A 20,946-nucleotide genomic window follows, 5' to 3' on the forward strand; every position below is an offset into this window, starting at 1 on the left:
CTATATTGCCAATATTATATATATCGTATGTACTATTAGCAACACTGACAATGGGACCGGGCTTAGAGCTTGGATGGAGATTGTACATTGTGGATATACCGACATTCTCTGGCTACTGATACATCAATGTTCGTGGTGTACCTGCTCTCGGCGCTATTAAACAGGTAGTGAGGAGTCTACGGGTCTCGCCCGATAGCCTTCGGTCACGCTGCTTTGTCCTAAATGAAACGGGAGAAAGACATGGTATATATCTCATCGTGCATGCCTCAGAGCCGAAAGAGTGACTGGCAGGTCAAGATTCTACCAAAGGTAGGGGGGACATCCGGGGAATTCGCCCTCCTAGTATTTGCCGTCGTCGCCATCATCAGGGTTTTCTGCGATGAAAGACGGTACATTGGCTTTTACAGCTATGTCTTGGGAAATCGCCCCACCAAGGCAAAAGGGTTGAATAAAAAAAACGACAAAAATGTACAACACCCGGTGTTCGCTGGTCGTCACCGACCCAACTACTAATCTGGCGCTCAAGTGGTTATCGATCGGAGATCAGACGGGATCCAGATTTTTCACTCGGCTATGGTCGTACATGCTAGTGACTTAGCATTTTTACTTTATATTCTATACCATTGTGAAGCCCAGACTGTTTGTCAGTTCAAGGTGTGTGAGTATTGGTCGCTGTTGGTCGCCGCTAGCGTGACTTGCGGGCTCGTCCTTAACACCTGCTTTTTGCAAGGTCATCTTGTTCAATTGACGCATGTACGGCCGTAGAGGATTTATTAATACCACTAGATGAGGCCCCCATTATTGTTTAATTTCTTTTCTTTATGTATCATATGGTATTATTTTTATAGCTCTGATGGTTAGAAACTACCTATATTCTGCCGCCGCTCACCACCCTTGCCGTAGGCTCTCTATTCGGACAAATGGCTGGCAAGTTTGGCGGTCGTCTCTGTAACCTGACGTGAACATCATCATGGCGTCCCAGCCAATTAACGATACCTTTCTTATACGATGGACCATCCATATCTTGTACAAGATGCTTTCCATCCGGTGGATCTCACGAATTCTTAGCTATACACGTCTCATCAAGTACATTGGACCAGGAGTCCTCATCATACTTTGGAGTGTCTGCGTCAAGTCAACCCCATTCACGCTGCTCGCTGAAGCGTCCGCCATGCGGTTCGTCTCTGAGAACACAAAGATTCCAGTTCCGAAGGTCTATAGCGCGTTTGAGCACAGGGGGCGCGTATATATTATTATGGAACTTATTGACGGTACATGCCTCGCTGGTGATTGGTGTCGCCGCACGCCGGACTCTCGGACTCGTATTCTGAATAGCCTGCGCGGTATGATGAGGCAGCTCCGCCAAATCCCGAATCCTTCAGGAGCCAGTATATCCAACATTGATGGCGGGCCCATCTATGACCAGCGGCTGCCGGGCCCTCACCAATGGGGGCCGTTCCGCAACATTGCAGATTTTCATAGGGAACTCCGAGGCAACTTTGAGGAGCCTGTGTGTAATGGAGAATTCGTACCGGATCTAGCTCGCTTAATCGACTTCCACAAGCAGCCGTGGCCCGCCTCGGTGTTCACGCACGGAGACCTGAGCTCTTTCAATATCCTGGCTCGTGGTGATGAAGTTGTTGGCATCGTGGACTGGGAAACCGCCGCGTGGATGCCCCCGTACTGGGAGTATACAAGTACGTGGCACGTGAACCCGTACAATCCATTTTGGCAAGAAGAGGTCGGGCGATTTCTCGAGCCATTTCCTGAAGCTCTGACAGCAGAAATTTATCGCCGGAAATTCAGCGGAGACTAACATCCGTAAGAAGAGCGACAATCTCTCCTTGTCATTGCTCCAAATTATTAGCATGTAGAATGATTTAATTTTGACGGGAAAGGTGCAGAGAAGCCATCGATTCTTTAGCCAGGACTTTGCATCATGTCGTGTCTATGGGCGATCCAATTAATGACCAACTTGTCGCGGCTCTTGCAAGGCCATCAGTCTATTCGCTTACATTGTTGTACATTGTTTAAGCTATCAGTGCAGGCTCTGGTAAACAGATACTCGAATTAGAAACGGATATCTGACGTAAATAACACAATCTATTAACATGAATCTATACCCGTGTCTGTTATAACATGCGCCAACTTCTGCCATAAGCGTGTGTATCCCTGAACAACTGAGTAGATTCGCCACAGATATGGAATTTGCCGCACGGTGGCTTCTCAGGCAGTTATATCAAGGAACGACAAGGCCGACGTACAAATAGTTTGCAAGTTTGGCGTCTCCCTTGAAGTGGCCAGTTGGTCGCTTTCTAGATGCATGCCGATTCGCCATCGTCGGACAACACAAGGCGGTCATCATCACGCGCGTTTAGGGTTACTTGTGCACCGACAACAATGAAAAATGGTGCCGGCTGAACCGTTTCCTGCAAAATCCAGCTGGCGGGCAGTTTCTGGACATGGCAGCGCCAGAGCGATTTCCCCTGACGAATGCGCAGATTGAGATGCTCTGCGATGATATACGTATGTCGACATTTGCCTTTCTGAACAGGCTGTGTGTTTTCAGGCCTAATTTTTACGGGTAGATTAGGAATCGATGTCACTATGTAGACTCTGATTCGTGTTGGGCGTCCTCTGACTGGGCATCGTCTTTCTTGATGGTTTTCCGACGGCGACAGCCCAAGACTCCTCAATAACACGGGGATTTGTGGTGTTGAGTCAGTCACCCGGTCATATTCTACCGTTGATCTGCCAAGCGACGGCCGCATTCGAGCTTTGCAGTCACAGTCTCTGCTGAAGTTGAAGAAGCTCAGCGAAGCTCTGGCGCTGGCTCGGCATGTGATCTGGCCGTGGGCTCAGTGAGGCTCGGGCCAGAGCAGCATTGCTCTCTTGGAAAGGAATACTGGGGCAGTCAGTTTTGCGGTCGTGAGTGTTTATGCTGTTATAGGCTGTGTTCTGTATTCCTCATCGAAATTGCGACGGCAGAGAATATAGTTATCATACGCTAAATGATTTACTGCCATTGTCAAATACAAAGACCACGGCTCGTGAGATAGAAACTAGATGCTGCCAGGTCTGTCATTACCTCCCAGTGAAACCTTGGAAGGACAGAACCGTTCTTTATTCCTCTGGCCATTGATAGCCATCGCTGCACGACAGAGTCAAGGCGAATCCTGCCAGGGTACCAGGCCGAAGAGGGTGCACTTGGCGAATTCCACACTATGAAATAAGGAGCTGTGTTTGTAAGAAAATAATGAGAGCAAGATATCTCTAATAAGACTTATCCAGCTAAGCAAATTAAAGTCGTCTTGCACCATGTCTAAATCTGCCTTCGACGACCTCTGTTGCCCGCTCACCTAGACAGTTGGGCCGATCCATAAAGTTGCCCTTCAGTGCGACTTTTGGTGTTGTGAGCCCAGGCAGTCAAAACCATCTGGACATTGACGCCTGTGTTGTTATCGTTCTTTTCCCCAATATTTACAAAAGTGCCGTGTGACGCAAATTGATTGCCGAGGTCGAGGTGGTGTCAGTCCAGAGTCACCACTGGTAAGAGCCCATGTGGCACTCAACCAGACCTCGCAGATTTTGGCGTTGGTGAGATAAGGATGGAAACCTACATGAGAGACCATGCAGGTCAGAAGAAGAAGACAGCGAGCAAGTCGATAGTAAATATTGATCTGGATAGAACTATGATGATACTTAAATTCTAATGAGTTTCTATGATAGAAATTTATCTGATTTATAATACAGTTATCGTAGGCTTTTATCTTATAGTTATAGTAAGATTCTGTAGAGAAAAGGTAAACGGTGAAGAGAATTCTTCAGGTATATAAATCAAGTATTCGTATAAGTCAACTGGTGGCTAGGGCCCCAGATCCATTACAACTCCATCAGTTCTTCAACAGTATAGTGTATATCCAACGCCGGCTCCTCCAGCTGTCGCAGTTTTTCCTGCACCACGTTTTCCATTGAGGCTTTTTCATCAGGACGTAGCAGACTAATGCGCTGCTCGATGGTCTCGAAGGCGCCGAAAAATTTAGTATCAATGAATGTCCAATATATCTCGTCAAAGAGGGTGCTGTTTCGCGAAGCGAGGCAAACCCAGAAATGCCCAGAATCAACAGAGTTCTCCATAACGGCCGAAATACGCCCAGATTCTTGCAAGGAGCCGCATCGAATTTTTTCGTCTTCGCATTCTTTCAGAGCCTGTATAAAGACCTTGAACTTGGGTGTATAGCGCACAAGAAACTCGTTCAAATCCTCATCCCAGTCCTCGGGAGTTTCAAGCAGGAGCCACCACGGCGCAGCATACGTAAACTCGGCGGGAGCCGCGTATGTGAATTCCCAATCAACCACGCCGGCCACGGCAAGCTTTGATGCGTCAACAATAACGTTTCTCGGCGAAAGATCGTCACAAAAGAGCCGAAACGGGCCCTTGCACCGTTCATCGCAAAGTCTTTGTGAGATCTGTCGAAAGAGGCATCGAGCGATATACTTCTTCCGGCAATCAGCCTCGTCCTCGATCGCGTCATTCTGTTGGTGTTGAAACTGTTCCATGTGGTGACGCGCCAGTTCCTCAAAGTAATCACCTGCGCTCTTGAAGGTGGAATGTTTCAGAACAGAAAGGGCAATGTTGGAAAACTGCGAGATTCGATTCATGTTGAAAGTGACCGGCTGCTTTTGCACTACAAAAGAACCATCTGCATTCCGCGCCAAGGCACCGATCAATGGAAATTCAAGCTTTGACAGCTCTAAAAGGATATCCGCCATGCCAAGGTATGCTTTCCGGAGCACTGCGGGATGAAGGCCAGGATGTAATGAAATACGTTCGCGGGACGCATCGCGGAGATAGCCGCTCATCGTTTTGCCCTCAATATATTCCATGACAATATAAGGCCCGTATTGGCATGTGCCGTGACCAAGCACTTTGGGCACTCGGATTCCGCTGTGCTCTGCCAAGTAACGTAGGACCACCACCTCGTCCTCGACTTTTTCGTGACGCGCAAGAACTCGTCCTATAGCGGTAAATCGAACGACCACACGTTGGCCATTCTAGAAAGTAATTAGATAACAGACATTGAATGCACCATTACCAAGCAGCTTCCCCGATACTGCGGTGAATCTGCAGTGTTTTACGGCGAGGCCAGCTGCATACTTCTCAGGTTCATTCCTGACGAGTGCCTTGAGCCAGGCGGCGAATAGAACATCGGCCCTATCTTTGGCGAGATGATCAGCGTCCATGGGGAACAACTAACAGGCGATGTGCGGTGAAGGTCTTCACATTTCAACAGGCGCCGCCGTTATGAACACGGGGTAACCCAACAGGCACCCCAGCCGCCCCACACAGTGAGATTCGTCTCGAGATGAGAAGCGTACACGATTTAGCACCTGATAAATATTAATATAGGCTAAAGTTATAAAACAGTACTAGAAGTCTATGGTATAGCCCTTGGAGAGTAGATAGAGCTTATGGAATATAATAGTTTGTATGATAATTATAGATAGAAAAACAAAAGTAGTATACTTATAACAGATTCGCGAAGGAATAAATAATTATTAACCTTGTTGTTCCATCTTCCTTTATCGAGAGAAATTATTATAAACATATAGGATAGTATCAAGATTGCGACGGCAGAGCGACGCTACGTCATCTACTGCCATTCCCAAATACAAAGACTATGCTCGTGAAATCCGCCATACCCGATGACCAAGAAAAAAAGACGCCACGTAAGTCAAAAATTCACAAACAGGCTTTACCTCCACTCGATGCTTGATCGAATGTCACCCCACCAGTATGACAAATTATTAATCGCCTGTACCTCGGTCTGCTTGAAATGGTTGGCTGTGGTGTGGCATTGGGAACATCAACCTACAGATTGACCAGAGCGGACTTTTCTGATTGCTTCATTGGCTCAACGGGCTGAACTAACGAAATCGGGCACGGGTGGTCTTGACTCTTGATTTTGGCCGGCGCCTGCCCGGAGATTTCACGGACGCCGCCTTTGTGGGGGAGATCGGCAAAACTTGCCATGAGAGGCGGACTTTTTGAAACTCGGACGTACGTACATATCTTCAATAGAGACTGGAATCTGACACTGTAAGCTTGCTACTTTTTTTTTCGGTCAACACAGACGTCTCCGTCCGCGTGCATATATTTCTTCCGCGCGCCGTCTCCGGCTCGGCCATCACCCGTGCTCCAAGGCGAATGGGACAATTGGCACAATGAGAATGAGAAAGTCTGGGTTTGAGCTTCTATTGCCGAGCTACCCTTGCACGGCGCGCCAATCGTAGGAGAATCCCCGTCATGGAATGCGCATCGGCGTCCTAGCAGGGGCCGTGTCAATGACAGAGCCCATGCACGGAGCGGAGCGAGCGAGGACAGCAAACTTGCTCGCATGTTCAAAAACCAATATGCGGGCGCCACGGCAGTGAGCGCCGGCATTTCTAGCCGTATGATTACCAATTCCTTCTTGGCACTACAGACACTGCGTAGTGTCGCGCTCCAAAAAAAGCAACAGCTACAGAAGACGGCGCCGTTAAATGGCAACGGCGTGCGACCGGGTCTTGGGTCGTCGAGCACCCTTTCTTTACATCGTCTCTTCAATGATCAAAGCAAAGATGCCGAAAGCAGGGTCTGACAGATTGACACTACCGTACTTTCGGTAAAGATGTGCTTGCGATTGCCGACAGTGCACGAAACAAGCTGTGACCGGCTCGGCAACCAGGGAAATGCCGAGTATGTAAACCATATTCGAGAACGGTCCGGTGCTATTTTTCCCTTTTAGGTAACTAGCTTTCTTTTTCTTTCGCGCTGAAGGTCACGGGCAGTCTCCAGCCCCAGGTGTTTTGGGTGGTTGCGCCTCGGCCGCGGCTAACTGTCTCGTTACGGCACTTTGTCTCAAGTTTTCGAGGAACATGTATTAGATGGGATACAAAAGGCGCCGAGAACCCAACTTTGGAGACCAAACGAGTCGGCCCAACACAGGTTGATGTATGAACGTACAATATGAAGCCGTCCAGTCCGCGCCGAGTACCGGCCACGACTGTAGTCCTCCTTGGATGGAGGCCATAGACTAAGCTAAACGAGTCAGGACCGTAAATCCACGCCTCGATGGGACGACTTAAGTATTACCTGGTCACTTTAAATTGGCGCCCCCGGACCAGTTACGCCGCCATGAGCAAGCTTACCCCGCACATGGGGTGGACAGCCCATCATCGATCAGATGAACTCACACGTCTGACCTGCCTCACGAACCGCGCCATTTGCCCCCATACGTTTACTGGATTCATCAAGACTGCAGATTGATGAGAAAGCCGGAGAATCGAAAAAAGAAAATAAGGCAAAAAAGTATAATAAAATAAAGGTCGCAAACTCAACCCGCCCAGTCCACTTACTACAAAGGGTCAATCCATCCCCGGTGCAGTCAATGGCGGACTTTTACCCCGAGGCGCGCAAGCGCTTCCCCGCGCTGCAGGCGGGCACGCAGGTCTTCTTCGACAACGCGGGCGGCAGCCAAACGCTGGACACGGTCATCGACTCGGTGCGGGAGTACCTGAGCCACCAGAACGTGCAGCTGGGGGCGACGTACGCGGTCGGGCGGCGGGCGGCGGCGAGCTACCGGCGGGCGTTTGCCGACGCGGCCGACTTTGTGCGGGCCAACGACGCGGACGAGGTGGCCTTTGGGGCGTCGGCGACGCAGCTGCTGCGGACGCTGTCGTGGACGCTGCGCTTCCGGCCCGGCGACGAGGTCGTCGTCTCGGCCGTCGACCACGAGGCCAACATTGCGCCGTGGGTCGACCTCGCGGAGCGGCAGGGGCTGGAGCTCCGCTGGTGGCGGCCCCGGGACGCGCTCGACCCGGAGCTGCACCCGCTCGACCTGGCGCCGCTGCTGACGCCGCGCACGCGCCTCGTCTGCTGCACGCACGCGAGCAACGTGCTCGGCACCGTCACCGACGTGGCCGCCGTCGCCGAGCTCGCCCACGCCGTCGGCGCCCTCGTCTGCGTCGACGGCGTCGCCTTTGCCCCGCACCGCCTCGTCGACGTGCGCGCCCTCGGCGCCGACTTTTACGTCTTCTCCTGGTACAAGGTCTACGGCCCGCACGTGGCCACCCTCTACGCCAGCTGGTCGGCCCAGACGCGCATGCGCTCCCTCGGCCACTTCTTCAACCCCCACGCGAGCCTCGCCGACAAGATGGGCCTCGCCGCCGGCAGCTACGAGCTGTGCCAGGCCGTCTCCGCCGTCGTGTCCTACCTCGGCGAGGGCGAGTACGGCTCCTGGAGCGCCATGGAGGAGCACGAGGAGGCCCTCACCGAGGCCCTGCTCGCCTACCTTCGCGAGGTGCCCGGCATCACCATCTACGGCAAGCGCGCCGTGCAGGCCGCCCGCCTGCCCATTGTCAGCTTCACCGTCGACGGCTGGAACTCCAAGGACCTCGTCGAGGCCATCGAGAAGCGGTCCAACTACGGCCTGCGCTGGGGCGCCTTCTACTCGAACCGGCTGGTACGCGAGACGCTGCTGCTCAAACAGGACGGTGTCGTGCGCGTCAGCCTTGCGCATTACAACACAAGTAAGTATGATGGCAAAGTGTGCATGTCTTGCTCTCTAGCCTTGCTGATAACGTGCTGCAGTGGAAGAAGTGCTGGGTTTAATCAAGGTTCTCAAGGAGCTGCTGCCATTGTCGAGCGAATGAATCCAATAGCTTCAATTCCTCGGCTTCGCATTACATCTCTGCTGTTCGTGATGAAGTCGTGATGATATGTACCTGTAAACTGTAAATTATGCCCGAGTCATGAGCATCTGTGGTCTACTACCAAGTCACAGGCGGGGTTGGCGGGGGTCATCGCGTCACAGGCCTAAGATCCGGGGAGGTGCAACGATAATGAAGTTGAGCCATTCATGTATATTCTATCAAGGTCATGTACCAGCCAGAGCCATTGGGGGGCCACAAACTAGCCTATCTCAACACATTCACTATGGCGAGACGCTGACCGAAGCCATTGACTCCCGATTTTCCTGTCAGAGCAATACAGCAAGTCTCGCGATATCAATAGCCATGTGTTCCAAATTGTCCTTGCTTCATTCTGTTTCAACTATCGGTTCAGCGGGGTCCGATCGGGTATCAAGCTTGACTGCAACATGGCATTGGCACTGCCGCTTGTTCTTTACAGAGCAAAGGCAAGGGCGGCGGCAGCACCGACAAGGCCGGCCATGTTGGTGGGGGCAGCATTAGGCTTGGAGGTCGACGATGCAGCAGCACTCTGGTTACCAGACGAGGCAGCGCTAGTAGTCTTGCCAGCATCCGACGACGAAGTAGCCGAGGCCGAGCCAGACGAGCCAGTGCTGGTGGGAGTGGCGGTGGCGGCCGTGTTGCAGGTGACGGCGGTGGGCAGGTCGACGTCGAAAGCCTTGCAGAGCTTGTTGGCGAGGGCAATGGTGTCGGACTTGCCCTTGTCGTCGCATACGGGTGCCAGGCAGCATGCAATCTCGTTGAGAAACTCCTTGTTGCTGCAGACGCACTTGTAGTCGAGCAGACTGCAGCCGGCAATGCTCGACCCGCTCAGGAACTTGCCGACACAGTCTTGCTGCGGGCAGACGACTGTTAGCCTCGATAGTAAACATGGCGGCCACCCTCGCGCAGGAACGAGCGGAAGCCGTTTGTATTGCCGCCACTTACAGCACACTTGGGAATGTCGTTGAGGGGGTTGTTCTGGGCGGCGACCAAGGAGGTGGCGGCGGCGACCAGGGCGATGATGAACTTCATTGTGGCTTCGAGGGTTGACTGGTGTCTAGGAATTCGATGATTTTAATACGAGGTGGCCGAGGTAGAGAAAAAGGGTCGGATGATAATATTGGCTAATGATGAAGAATTGGAAGATGAAGAAACAAATGAAGCAAGAAGAAGGAAGAACTAAACAGGACGAGACACTGCGAACGAACGGCTTGATTTTGGGCCGGCGCGAGAGGCAAGCGCAAAGGACTCGGTGGCTCGGTGGCTTTGACTCGACACGCCAGCCACGGGGCCTCGGAGCTCAAGTGGGGAACTTGTATCTCGGTACTGAAGTTAAAGGCATTTTTTTTTTCTACGACGCTCGATTGAACGTGACTGGTATCCGTAATAAAGGAGGCGAGCTTCCCCAGATTAGTTGAGGTAGCTTACCCAGTTAAAGTAGCTAGATGCTAGGTAGTAGAAGTAGCGGGCCACCAAGAGCCGCTAACAGCTGCTAACAAATGACTGGCCACAGGGGGCTGTGGTCCCTGTAAGAGAGTGCTAATATAGGCTTAAAGTCGCCGTAGATTGTTTACACTAACAGGTATTTGCCTACCAAGGTACTGTGGCGATGCTGGTCGAGGCGATTACGGGTACTTCTAAGTGTATTGCGCTGACAGGTAGTTATAGTATACAAGCCGGCCCGAATAGCAAGATAAAAAGACGGTCTTTTGATTTTGATTTTGAGTTCTTTTTTTCCCTTTTTTTAACCGGCTCGGCGATGCCTGGTGGGTTCGCAAAAAGGGCCGTCCCGTTTTCGTTTCTTGATCGGTGCCTGACCAGTCGTACCGAAAAAAAAACATTGACGATGAAAGACATCATTACATTTTGCGTCATGGCATACTTGGACCCAAGACACTAGAACTTCCCCGTGCGACTTCATCTGCCATCCCAACGCACAGCTTTTCCCTACAACGGCAAATGACCTCCGGCCCATTCGTCACTCATTGCCACCGCTCTCGGCGCCGCCAGCCAATCGTTCTCCCCAAACTGTGGTTCCACTGCCGTCGAGCCGGGGGGGAGGGGTGGCCTGCTCATCCAAGTCTCATTGGAAGACGGCGGGAAATTGGCCGATGATAAAAGCCCCCGGGAGCTGAGGCCAGCGATTTCCTTTACTGATCAACCCAGCCGTCGAAGCGTAACTAGCGACGCAATGTCGGGCGGCCTGGGTGTGCGTGCGCCGGCGCGATACTCCAAAACGGCTGGGGACAAAGTGAACCGATAGCCAAGCTCATCAGCTGGGAGAAATAAGTCCAACATTGTCAATGCATGGAGCAATCAAACGGTTGACCCAGAGGATACCAGCCAGACAAAAACGCGTGCATCTCTCATCTCTCATACGACTATCCTCCTGCGCAACCATGGCCAGGCGATTAAATTCGGGTGGGCTTTAGGTGAAAAATAACAAATCCATGCAAACTTCAGCTCCATCTATCCGTATAAAACAAAATCATGTCTTTTCCAGTAATGCGCCGCAGAAACAAAAGCCCGCACACACAACGATCCTCATTTCCCCCTGCCCCCACCAACGCCTCTCTATCTATACCTTCTTGCCCTGCTTCAGTAGATCCGAAACCTTGGGCGGCAGCACGAGCTGGCTCCTGTCGTTGCGCTTGTAAAAGTCGACCAGGCTGACCGCCGTCTGCTCCGGCAGGTCCTCGTGGATGAAGTGACCCGCCTCCGGGAACACCTGCAAGTTGTACTTGCCCTGCATCTGGCCAATCGTCAGCTCCGTGTCCAGGCGGTCCGTCCCGGCGAGCAGCAGCAGCTTGCCGCCGGGCGCCGCCAGGAACTTGCTGCTCAGCCCGGCGAACCAGCCCTCCCAGAACGGCTGCGTCGCCGCGAGGTCGGTCCGCCACCGCCACGGGCGCTCGCCCGTCCCGGGCGCGGGCGCGGGCGCGGGGGCAGACGCCGCGTCGTCCACCCGGCGCAGCAGCGCCGGCACCGAGGCGCGCGCCGAGGTCGAGTTGCGCACGGTGCGCGTGCGGATGTGCCAGTCGATGCCCGACTCGACGCTCGCGAACCCGCCGGGCCGCGTCGAGAGGTAGGTCTGCATGCTCTGCAGGGCGTCAATGGCGGATCCCTCGACGACGTCGAGCACCGCGTACGCGAGCAGGGACGCGCCGAGCCTCTTGGTGCTGGCCAGGTCTGTCACGACGGCGCCGCCGAGCGAGTGCCCCACGAGGACGAGCGGCGGTAGCGCTGCCCAGTTCATCTGCGTCCGCACCGCCTCGATCACGAACAAGAGGTCCGAGGACAGGGTCTGCAGCTTCAAATCCACATCGCCTTCGTTCTTGGTCGTCGTCAAGCCATGGCCGCGGCAGTCTACCGCGAGGATGCCGGCGTTGGGCATCCGCTTCCGTATCTCGGATCCAACCACTGCAAACGACAGCCCCGACGAGCCGGCCCCGTGGTGCATCACAAAGAGAGGGCCCTTCTCGACAGGTGAGCTGAGATAGGCGTGGAATCTGACCGACTGGTCGCCCGACTCCATGAACAATTCCCGCTCAAAAAATGTCGTCCATGGGATCTGCTCCAGCGTCCGCCCCCGAGAGACGCTTGCACGCCGTGTCAGCGGAGATGCCCGTTTTTCGCGCTTGGAATAAAGGGAATAAAGTCACCGTCTTACCCATTAGGTCGTGCAAATAGCCGTTGGTTGGCGGTTGGCACGACGGTGCCGGTCGAGGAAACCGAGGACGCCGAGGACGCCGAAGATGAGTCGTCGTCCGCTGCGGTTTCCGTCTCGGCTACGACATACTCCTCCTCGGCCTCGTCAAACGTCTCGTGTGCGATTCCGAGCTTTGACTTGGCCCAAGCCCTCTGAAGGTCGCTCATTGCAGGCACGAGGAAAGGGGTCCAGCCGTCAGTCCTCGTTGTCGTTGATGGACAAATCTCTGATCAAACAGTGCCGTCATTATCAGTGACGCGGGGTCGCTGCGCATTGTGGGGTCCAATGAAGAATCGCGTGGCAGCAGAGGGCACATACAGAGGTTCAAAATCTGCGGTTGCAAACTGTCGAGCGACTGGAGGAGTGTGCGTGAGATTATGCTAAAAACTCAATACATGTAATCGCCTTATTTGATTATTGATTTATTGCTCCCAGGCTTTCACATGCAATGTAAACTGTGACCAACTACCTGCACTTCCTTCTCCCCTCTTCACGCTAAGAAAGTCTGTCTGAAGCAATTAAAGTTTGCCTTTGCTGCCAAGCTTTAGATGGAAGAATTAGGTAGCTGGGACAATTAAGACGCTTACTCCCAGAGAAGCAACTCGTCAATCTGTTCCGTGAACCCAGGGTATTCCCTTTCCTAGCTCAGCGCTGCAGGCACCAGGTCTCAACAGTTATGCGTAGTTAATGTTGGTTGCCGTCTCCGCTTACGGCCCCCTTCAACCTATTGAGAAGATCTGGAGCAGGCTAGGAATAGGAGCATAAACATCGCCGGGCTGAGATCGCAAACAAGCGAAATCTTCGACGTAAAAATAAAGGCGACAAAATATGTAAATGACTGTAGGGAAAAATATGCTAATGGTCCATCGAAGTGACATAGCCATGTCAGGTTCCTGGTGTATCGACAAATTTCGCATGCTTTCAGCCCACCGCTGAAGCCGAGCTAGAAATCGTTTTGTAGCTGGCAGGGGCCCAGCTGATGGATCGATTGGCGTCGCCGAGGGCGAGCTGGTGATTGCTCTTGTCGTGTACTTTGTGTCTTTCCCAGCAAAGAGCGTGTACAAATAATAGGCTGTGCCCAGGGTGGAGTACAGCGCATGGAAGACGCTCGCCGCTCGCCACAGTAATCTTTCTGTACTCGAAGGGAAATAAAAATTCCAGGCGGCCAGGAAAGCGATGCAAAACGGTAGCTGCACAGCCAGTGCGGTTGGTATCAGGTAGCCCTCGACACGGTACCATACATCAGATGGTATCCTATCCCACTGCGGCTTAGTAGCACGGTGAAATAGAGGAAGTTTGGCTCTGCTGCTGAGATCGGCATAGTATGCCCAATGCTTATCCATCACAAAGCATCGTGGAGAAGCAAAGTCCATGGGTGTCCGATACCATTTTGCGGGCAAAAGAGGGTGCGTCTGCAACGATCAATATCCAACTTTTAACTGTAGACGGTAGTGTTTCAGGGTCGTCTACCTTGTGGCGAGCGAATTCTCGCACCGACGCCATGCTGCACATGCCTTTGGTGTGTAGATATGTGACGGTGGAGATCTGGGGCTTGAGGAACAACATCGCAGAGGTTGCCAGCATCACGACAGCGAACGTGACTGTCGTGAGCTCGAGGGTTGTAATGCTGTAGCCATGCTGTAGTCTGACACCCACGGTGATGGTGTACCAAAGCATCTGCCACAGCGTAATAGCCCTGCACCAAGTCAGTGTATTGGTCTTGGTGATGCGACGTGATCGAATATGGTAATCATTTACTTCGAGAGGGGATCGAAATTGCTCATGTCGCGTATTTGCTGGGTTGTAATTGTCGGCATATCAACAAACTCGTGCTCAACAAGATAGTACAGCTGCTCCGCATTCACCGGGAAGCCCTCGGGGTGGTCCGGACTAACGATATGGAGAGCTCCCATATCTGCAAAAAAGCCATGGGTCAGCGACCAAGAGACTCCGGGCAGCTGGTTAAACTTCTATGTTACAATCAGGTTAAATACTCTGTCATCGTACCGCCGAGGAGCCGCAGCGAACCTTGATGCTTCTTCTGGCACTGCTGAGCTGACCGGCGGCCAGAGCCATCAGTATGTCAGGGCCGAGCAGTCCAATCAGTGCCAAATTAGCCTTGTCGGCTACTTTGTGATACCATCGATCAGTGGGAGCAGGCACGTTAGGATACGACGACACCCAGACGCAGAGCGCTATAGTGACGCAGCTAGACCAGATGATGTCGGCTGTTCCCCTTGTATTGTCGGAAGGCGCCCATCCAACAGTCTCGTTTTTGGTCAAGAACGAGGGCGCTGCGAAGTTGCCCATGACTTGAGCGGCAGACAACACCAAAGATGCGGTGAAATGGACTGTAGATCAAGTTTCCGGGTCGTGCATCGGGGCAGTGCATGGTTCTTTATTAATTCTCTCCGACATGCAACACAAAGCTACTTGCAGCTTATCAAGATTCTCTTCCTTGGCAAATTGGGTAGACCAAAGCTGGGGCAGCGCATAACCGCCCGGCTGACAGCCTGGCATGCAGTAGCCCGTGGGTTTTCCCTCTCGAGCTGGGCCAACCCGGGCCAGTCATCTACCCCCCGCCTTAAATTCCTGGCGGCTAACCAATGCCGGTATGTAATGGCTAACCTTCATGGTGATGTTGCGAGGGAAAATAATGTAGGTAGTTGGGGGGCCATGGATCGACGGGGAGAATTGTTAGGCCAATCACATGCCAGGCCGGGGGCTTGTTGACTGGGATGGGCGCTTAAATGTGGATGGGATACCTTTCTCCTCGCTACAGCCCGCTCTCCGCGAAAGTATTCGAAACAACAGCCGCAGCGTCAGCAAACCAAAAGAGCACTGCGAAACAGACTTTGCGGCTGAGAAAGGCCATCATTTCTCTGTAGGGAAGACGTGGTAAGGTCTGCAGAGCCTGACCCCCTTGGCGCAATGACTGACAATGGTAGTAGGCACACGGCGCGCCGTTCAAGTGCGACAGCAAGCAGTAAGGGGCGAGCGACCATGGCGACCTCAACCACCACCGTCCCGGCGTCTAAAAACGAGCCCATAATCGATGATCACCCGGCTGTTCAGACGCTATACCAGTCACTAGAGTCCAGGATCGGTTATCGTCTTGTCCTGGGTGGCACACGGCACTTTGGATACTGGGAAAAGGATACGTGGTGGATGCTGCCAGTGAGCGGACCGCTCCGGCGGATGGAACAGAAGCTGTTTGACAGCCTAGACCTTCCTGCTGGCTCTCGAGTCCTGGATGCAGGTTGCGGTGTCGGCCACGTCTCGCTGTACCTTGCTGGCCGCGGGCTGCAGATGACGGGCATCGACATAATGGACCATCACCTGGAAAAGGCGCGACGGAACATTGCCAAGTCGGGGCCGCTGCAGAGCAGGGTGTCTGTGCAAAAGATGGACTACCACAACCTGCAGACGCTGGAGCCCGGGTCGTTTGACGGCGCCTTCACGATGGAGACGCTGGTGCACGCCGATGACGCCACCAAGGTGGCAGCGGAACTGTACCGCGTTCTGCGGCCCGGCGGCCACATTGTTTTGAACGAGTACGACTACAACTTCTCGTCCGAGGAGGAGATCGGCCCCGAGCTTGCCAAGGCGATGAGACAAATGTCTGCGCACGGCGCCATGCCGACCTGGGACATTGCCCGCCAGGGCCACTTTGAGCGGCTGCTCGAGGGCGCCGGCTTCGTCGACGTCCGCGTGCGCGACTACTCGGAGAACGTGCGGCCGATGCTCCGGCTGTTCTGGCTCCTCGCCCTCGTCCCCAACTTCTTCATCCAGCTGCTGGGCTTGCAAAGGTACTTCATCAACACGGTGGGCGGCGCCTACGCCTACAACGCGCGCAAGTACTGGCGCTACGTGTCGGTGACTGCCAGGAAACCAGGTGGCCAGGGAGGGTCGTGAGCATTGATTGGCATCAAAGGGGGCGGAGGAGTGAACAACCAATCTGCTTGTACGTGCATACATTGTCTCACGCCGTATTGTATCTACCGAGTCTGTACATCATGACATCTAAAACAAGTTTCTTGTCTCTCTCTCTTGAATCATACCCGTTCTATCAATAGCACCGCAAGTAAGTGATCGAGTCAGCATCAGTATGGAGTAGTGGCAGCCAACTCAACTTTGTTGTCTTGTGTGTTCATTTACAGTGCCAGATTTTTGCTCGATCTTATCTACGATGCGTGGCTGGCCAAATCGAGACCGATCCATCCATACAATCCAACCAATGTTGGGAAAACTTTTCTTGATTAGTGTCGGGTACTCCGTATGCATCTTTGGTATCGGCAACGAGTTGCATACGTTGAGAGAAGTCAGTCCCCTTTTTGGCCTACAACATGGGGTAATTCAGCTCTCAGCCAACACTAAGAAATCGCCCCCAACAGTTTTCTATTTAAAAAAAAAAAAAAAAAAAAAAAAAAACACGCCTACCAAGGCTAGCGGCTTATACACCAGAAGTGCTGGGCCGGCATGAGAAAGAGTGCGGCAAGGCAGCTTTGCAGTTGCTTTGCCCATGGCCTCTCATCCTCGGAACAAGATACCGCCACCCCCTGCAAACATGTCCGAAATCAGGCCATTACAACAGGTATATGGCTTCTCCGCACCGGCCTGGTTGGCCCGACACTCTGGGAAAGGATCTGCCCGTCATTCCCCAGGCGCGCATGGCCATCGTCCTGAATGGCTCTTGGAAGCTGATCTGCCCAGTCACAACACAAGTCTCCCTTGTCTCTTGGGCGGCTCCGCAGCATCTGCCCGACGCCTTTCCATGTCTTGGACAATTCAAATCGTTTCCCACAGGGGGTTTCTCACCAGTAATGATTGGTGTCGAGGGACGACGACCTGCAGCAATCGACGCCATTTTAGCGGTGTCCCTTCCCCCCCGCCCTTGTTTGCCTACATGACGATGAGACTTGTGCCTTCGACGCGCCGCCGCCCGGCGGTCGCAGTACCCAACGAGGCCAAACGTCCCTCCCTTCTTCTCTTGGGTTGGAGACGACATGGTGGACCGCGCGGAAGCTTCCCCCTGTGCACTAGCATAGATAGGGCCATTGTTAGAACGGGCCTAGGCTGCGATTCGGACAACGACCCGCTAACTAACAACAGCAGCTAATGCTGACGTCCTCTTTTTTTTCGCAGAACCCCGAGGAGAATTGTGGACGAGCCCGTCTGAGGACGCTTTTGAGACATCGAGGCAGAGGCCGTCGAGTGAACACATCCATATACCGCTCCGCAAAGGTTCATGCATCATCCCGGTCTCGGTTTGAAAGTGTTGTCTCTCCTACTTCCCATCTCTCATATGTGTGAGACACAGAATTCCGCCGGTTGGGCCAACCCGCTCGTTGGGTTGCAATTCCCAAAACAAAGACTTGCTGGTCCAGCGTCAGGATTGCAAATGGACAACTCTAACCAGGGGTGGAAGATGATGGCATCGCAGCATGTCAATGGCGGCGCTGCTGAAACCAGGTGCCGGTTGTGTTGGTGATTCCAAGATGGCCCTGTATCAAGTCTACTCAGTACTTGTTTGATTTTGAGTGTGTCAAGAATACGACGTATTCTCCGAGAAAAAAGCAAATTGCATGTATATCTGGGTCATCTTATGCAGCCGTAACCACCGCACCCATGACTGCGGGCACGGGATGCAGCCTGGATTTTGCCCATGGGAAAGCTCTGGAACGACAAGATCTTCCGAAATCCACTATTGTTTTGCCGCCTTCATGAAGAAATCGCAGTGGCCTCGAGGAGCCCGAGCCTCCTTGGCCTTCGGTTGGTTCTGGCAAGGGCTCTCTCATTCCCGCACACTTTGGCTAATCCTTCAAACCAAACCTTCACTGGCCCGCCCACCTAACTCCTGGTCGACTGCGGGAGGGAGTACCCGCGCGCGGTGGTAGCGCCCACGCGAGCCGGTCCACAGATACGACGGCCAAGGCGAAGGGGGGCAAGGGGAGGGGAGGAGGAGGGAAGGCAAGGGAAATGGGAGCCAGAGATGGCCAACTTGTGAGCAACAGGACTGCACCAGTGTCTGGGGGACTTTCGGCCCTGTCCCAACTGGGCGCGATGGCCTGGTTGCATTAGCTTCTGATAGGCTGTCGGAGAATTTATGCTGCCTGCCTCTCTGCTCCGTAAGTAAGTACTTAACCACGACCTTTTGCATCATCGAGTAGAGAGTACATGCAACTTTGCCCTGGTGGAACCTACTAGCAGCAAAGTGGTCTAATGCTCCAGGCCGATCCCTGGTCTTGGTGCAATGTCGCGTTCTTGCCCCGCCCCTCCATTCATGATAATTTATTATTATTAGACGTAAATGGTGGCGGCGCTGGTGGCGCCCTGCCCGGTTTGAGAAAACAAGCAGTTACAACTTGACGCCGAGTATTTTGCTGTGTCGAAACACCAGCAACACCGAGGGGGGGTGAGCATCGCCTACCATCATGGCAACTTTTGTCTTGGCTTCTTGCGAGCTTTCAGCTACTTACCAACGTTGCCCCCTTTGTACTATATCTTGGTCCACAGTCGTCGCCGCCAGCACTCAAAGGAAAAAGTAAAGTGCCATCTCTGGGGAGCCTTGGCAAATGCTGCACCTCGTCAGCTGCGATTTAGGCCATGACACTGGATGGCTTGCGAAGAAACGTGTAGTTGGCGCCGTTTTGTTGACAGGGGTCCGGTCCATGGACCTTCATCATCCAGTCCTCTTCCCCCCCCCCCTTCCGATGGATGTCGGTCCCAGCTAGGCAAGCAGGCAAGCAGGCAAGCAGGCAAGCAAGCAAGATGGCAAGGTAGCTGAAGAAGCCCACACTCCAGCGGCAGCGGAGCAAGCGGACAGAACAGGCGTTGCAGGCCGAATCGGCCCAGAGAGATCCTCCGTCCCAAGAACCGGTCACTTGGAACATTGTCCACCCCTGTAGGGCTCACCCAAAATAACACAAGTTGCAGACAAAGGTAAGGAGGCCCTCTCGTTCGGCATGATGAGCAATGACTTTTCCACTGGTTTCAGGACCAAATCTTCTTGCTGGAATTCAGTGGTTGAATGGTTTGGCATCTTTGTCTCGTGCCTTGGCCGCCGACTGCCGCCTGACCGGAGCAACGGAGGTGGGAGTTAGTCGGTCGAGGCAAGCAACTGTATGTCTGAAGGTTCTTCGATCAACTATGCAGCATTGTACGAATACATATCTCTTGACAGCATTCACGTGCGCTCGCGGCCTTGCAGAGCTGACCGTCTGTCCCTCCTCGAATCTCTTCGCCCCCCCCTGTCCTGCTGTTCGCCTCTATCCACCTGAACGCTTTGGCCTGCGAATCGGGGTCTTTCCCCGCCTCCTGCTGCTGATTTCTTCTGAGGTTTAAACGCCACATCTGATCCTCTATTCAGCTGTGTTGGCCAGGGTATCGCCACCCATGATTTGGATTGCTGAATCGTAAAAACCGGTTGCCCATCAAGCTTGCCCTTGTTGTCTTTGGGCCGGGCTGATCATCTAGCTCCATTCCAAGCTCCACCGAAGGGGAGAGGCCAGAGAGACATTAATTAAGCAGCAGCAGCAGCAGCAGCAGCAGAAGGGGCGCAGAGCTAACAGCAACATGGTGGCGCGCCAGCGTATACATACATACATACGAGGCCGCGCTTTAATATCGACACATGGGGGGGTAGCGCTGAAGCCTACTCACACCTTGGGGCCAAAATTCTCGCCCACATTGTAACCACGCCAGCTGGGAGTGGCCAGTCCTTTGTCAGGCTGCCCTGGAGTGTGGTAGGCGGCCCCAGTGCAGGACATGGAGGAAATAGATGATCAGACAGCCGTTTGGTGCGCCAACCCCCAATGCCAGTAGGCCAACCAGGCATGGTATCATGCATTCCCAAGCTGTAAATAAAGCCAAGGATGCAGAAAGCGGCCAGGGGTATACAAGGAGCTGCTGACGTACATGGTGGTCAAGCAGGCCTCGACAGCTTCCCGCATCCTCTGGCCCAATGAACACCACTCGCGTCGTTTTTTCTTCGAGTCCCTCGTCTGGATTGGCTCCTCTGACCTGACAAGCAAAACAAGGCCGCAGTTTTATAGGACATTACCCTCTTGCCCCTGTGCTCTCTCCTTGGGTCCTTGCTCGGAGATTCAGGCCCAAGACATCGCGAAACTTTAAACGCATCAGCAGCTTGACTTTGTGCGGACAGTTATGGGTCCAAATCTCGATAAATTCTCATTCCTTTAGCTTTTGATTTGCTCTCGAAGAACACAAGAGCACCGTATGCGTCGTTGAGCTCTATTTTCTTCCGGTGAATTTGCGACAGGATAAAGCTTCTCGACAGTGTGGTCTCGCAAATCAGGCACAGGCGGCTGCCCAATTTATTCCTCTTTCCCTCCCCTCCTTCACTCTGCCCTTGTCTTCCTTCCTCTTAGGGTGGTGCCTGTGGCGAACGGCTGGAATCGCATTTGATTGCCTGCTCAGCCATTCTCTGCTCTCGTTGGGCTACCACTTTCTTCTTTTCCATTCTCTAAACGACCGGGAGTGGCCAC

General features: G+C 53.3%; 7 protein-coding genes across 7 annotated transcripts; 3 read left to right on the forward strand and 4 right to left on the reverse strand.

Annotated features, from left to right (window-relative positions):
* Nucleotides 1-970: 970 nt before the first annotated feature.
* Nucleotides 971-1,816, forward strand: V2A60_008221 (aminoglycoside phosphotransferase family protein; the record flags this gene model as incomplete). The annotated part of the gene is made up of 1 exon (XM_083259494.1): nucleotides 971-1,816. One exon carries the CDS (start codon nucleotides 971-973, stop codon nucleotides 1,814-1,816), a length of 846 nt encoding a protein of 281 aa, XP_083115620.1.
* A 2,066-nt stretch (nucleotides 1,817-3,882) lies between these two features.
* On the reverse strand, nucleotides 3,883-5,244 carry V2A60_008222 (phosphotransferase family protein; the record flags this gene model as incomplete). The annotated part of the gene is made up of 2 exons (XM_083259495.1): nucleotides 3,883-5,055; nucleotides 5,140-5,244. 2 exons carry the CDS (start codon nucleotides 5,242-5,244, stop codon nucleotides 3,883-3,885), a joined length of 1,278 nt encoding a protein of 425 aa, XP_083115621.1.
* A 2,186-nt stretch (nucleotides 5,245-7,430) lies between these two features.
* On the forward strand, nucleotides 7,431-8,694 carry V2A60_008223 (pyridoxal phosphate-dependent transferase; the record flags this gene model as incomplete). The annotated part of the gene is made up of 2 exons (XM_083259496.1): nucleotides 7,431-8,571; nucleotides 8,633-8,694. The coding sequence occupies 2 exons, from the start codon at nucleotides 7,431-7,433 to the stop codon at nucleotides 8,692-8,694; spliced, it is 1,203 nt and encodes a 400-aa protein (XP_083115622.1).
* Nucleotides 8,695-9,166: 472 nt separating this feature from the next.
* Nucleotides 9,167-9,765, reverse strand: V2A60_008224 (CFEM domain-containing protein; the record flags this gene model as incomplete). Its single annotated transcript, XM_083259497.1, has 2 exons — nucleotides 9,167-9,586; nucleotides 9,679-9,765. 2 exons carry the CDS (start codon nucleotides 9,763-9,765, stop codon nucleotides 9,167-9,169), a joined length of 507 nt encoding a protein of 168 aa, XP_083115623.1.
* A 1,546-nt stretch (nucleotides 9,766-11,311) lies between these two features.
* Nucleotides 11,312-12,606, reverse strand: V2A60_008225 (phosphoprotein phosphatase methylesterase 1; the record flags this gene model as incomplete). Its single annotated transcript, XM_083259498.1, has 2 exons — nucleotides 11,312-12,329; nucleotides 12,401-12,606. 2 exons carry the CDS (start codon nucleotides 12,604-12,606, stop codon nucleotides 11,312-11,314), a joined length of 1,224 nt encoding a protein of 407 aa, XP_083115624.1.
* Nucleotides 12,607-13,158: 552 nt separating this feature from the next.
* V2A60_008226 (uncharacterized protein) lies at nucleotides 13,159-14,749 on the reverse strand (the record flags this gene model as incomplete). Its single annotated transcript, XM_083259499.1, has 4 exons — nucleotides 13,159-13,851; nucleotides 13,910-14,135; nucleotides 14,198-14,409; nucleotides 14,468-14,749. The coding sequence occupies 4 exons, from the start codon at nucleotides 14,747-14,749 to the stop codon at nucleotides 13,159-13,161; spliced, it is 1,413 nt and encodes a 470-aa protein (XP_083115625.1).
* A 693-nt stretch (nucleotides 14,750-15,442) lies between these two features.
* V2A60_008227 (uncharacterized protein) lies at nucleotides 15,443-16,354 on the forward strand (the record flags this gene model as incomplete). Its single annotated transcript, XM_083259500.1, has 1 exon — nucleotides 15,443-16,354. One exon carries the CDS (start codon nucleotides 15,443-15,445, stop codon nucleotides 16,352-16,354), a length of 912 nt encoding a protein of 303 aa, XP_083115626.1.
* Between the last annotated feature and the right edge of the window lie 4,592 nt (nucleotides 16,355-20,946).

Source organism: Cordyceps javanica, chromosome 5 (genome assembly GCF_051103115.1).
Source record: "Cordyceps javanica chromosome 5, complete sequence".
Classification (NCBI taxonomy): domain Eukaryota; kingdom Fungi; phylum Ascomycota; class Sordariomycetes; order Hypocreales; family Cordycipitaceae; genus Cordyceps; species Cordyceps javanica.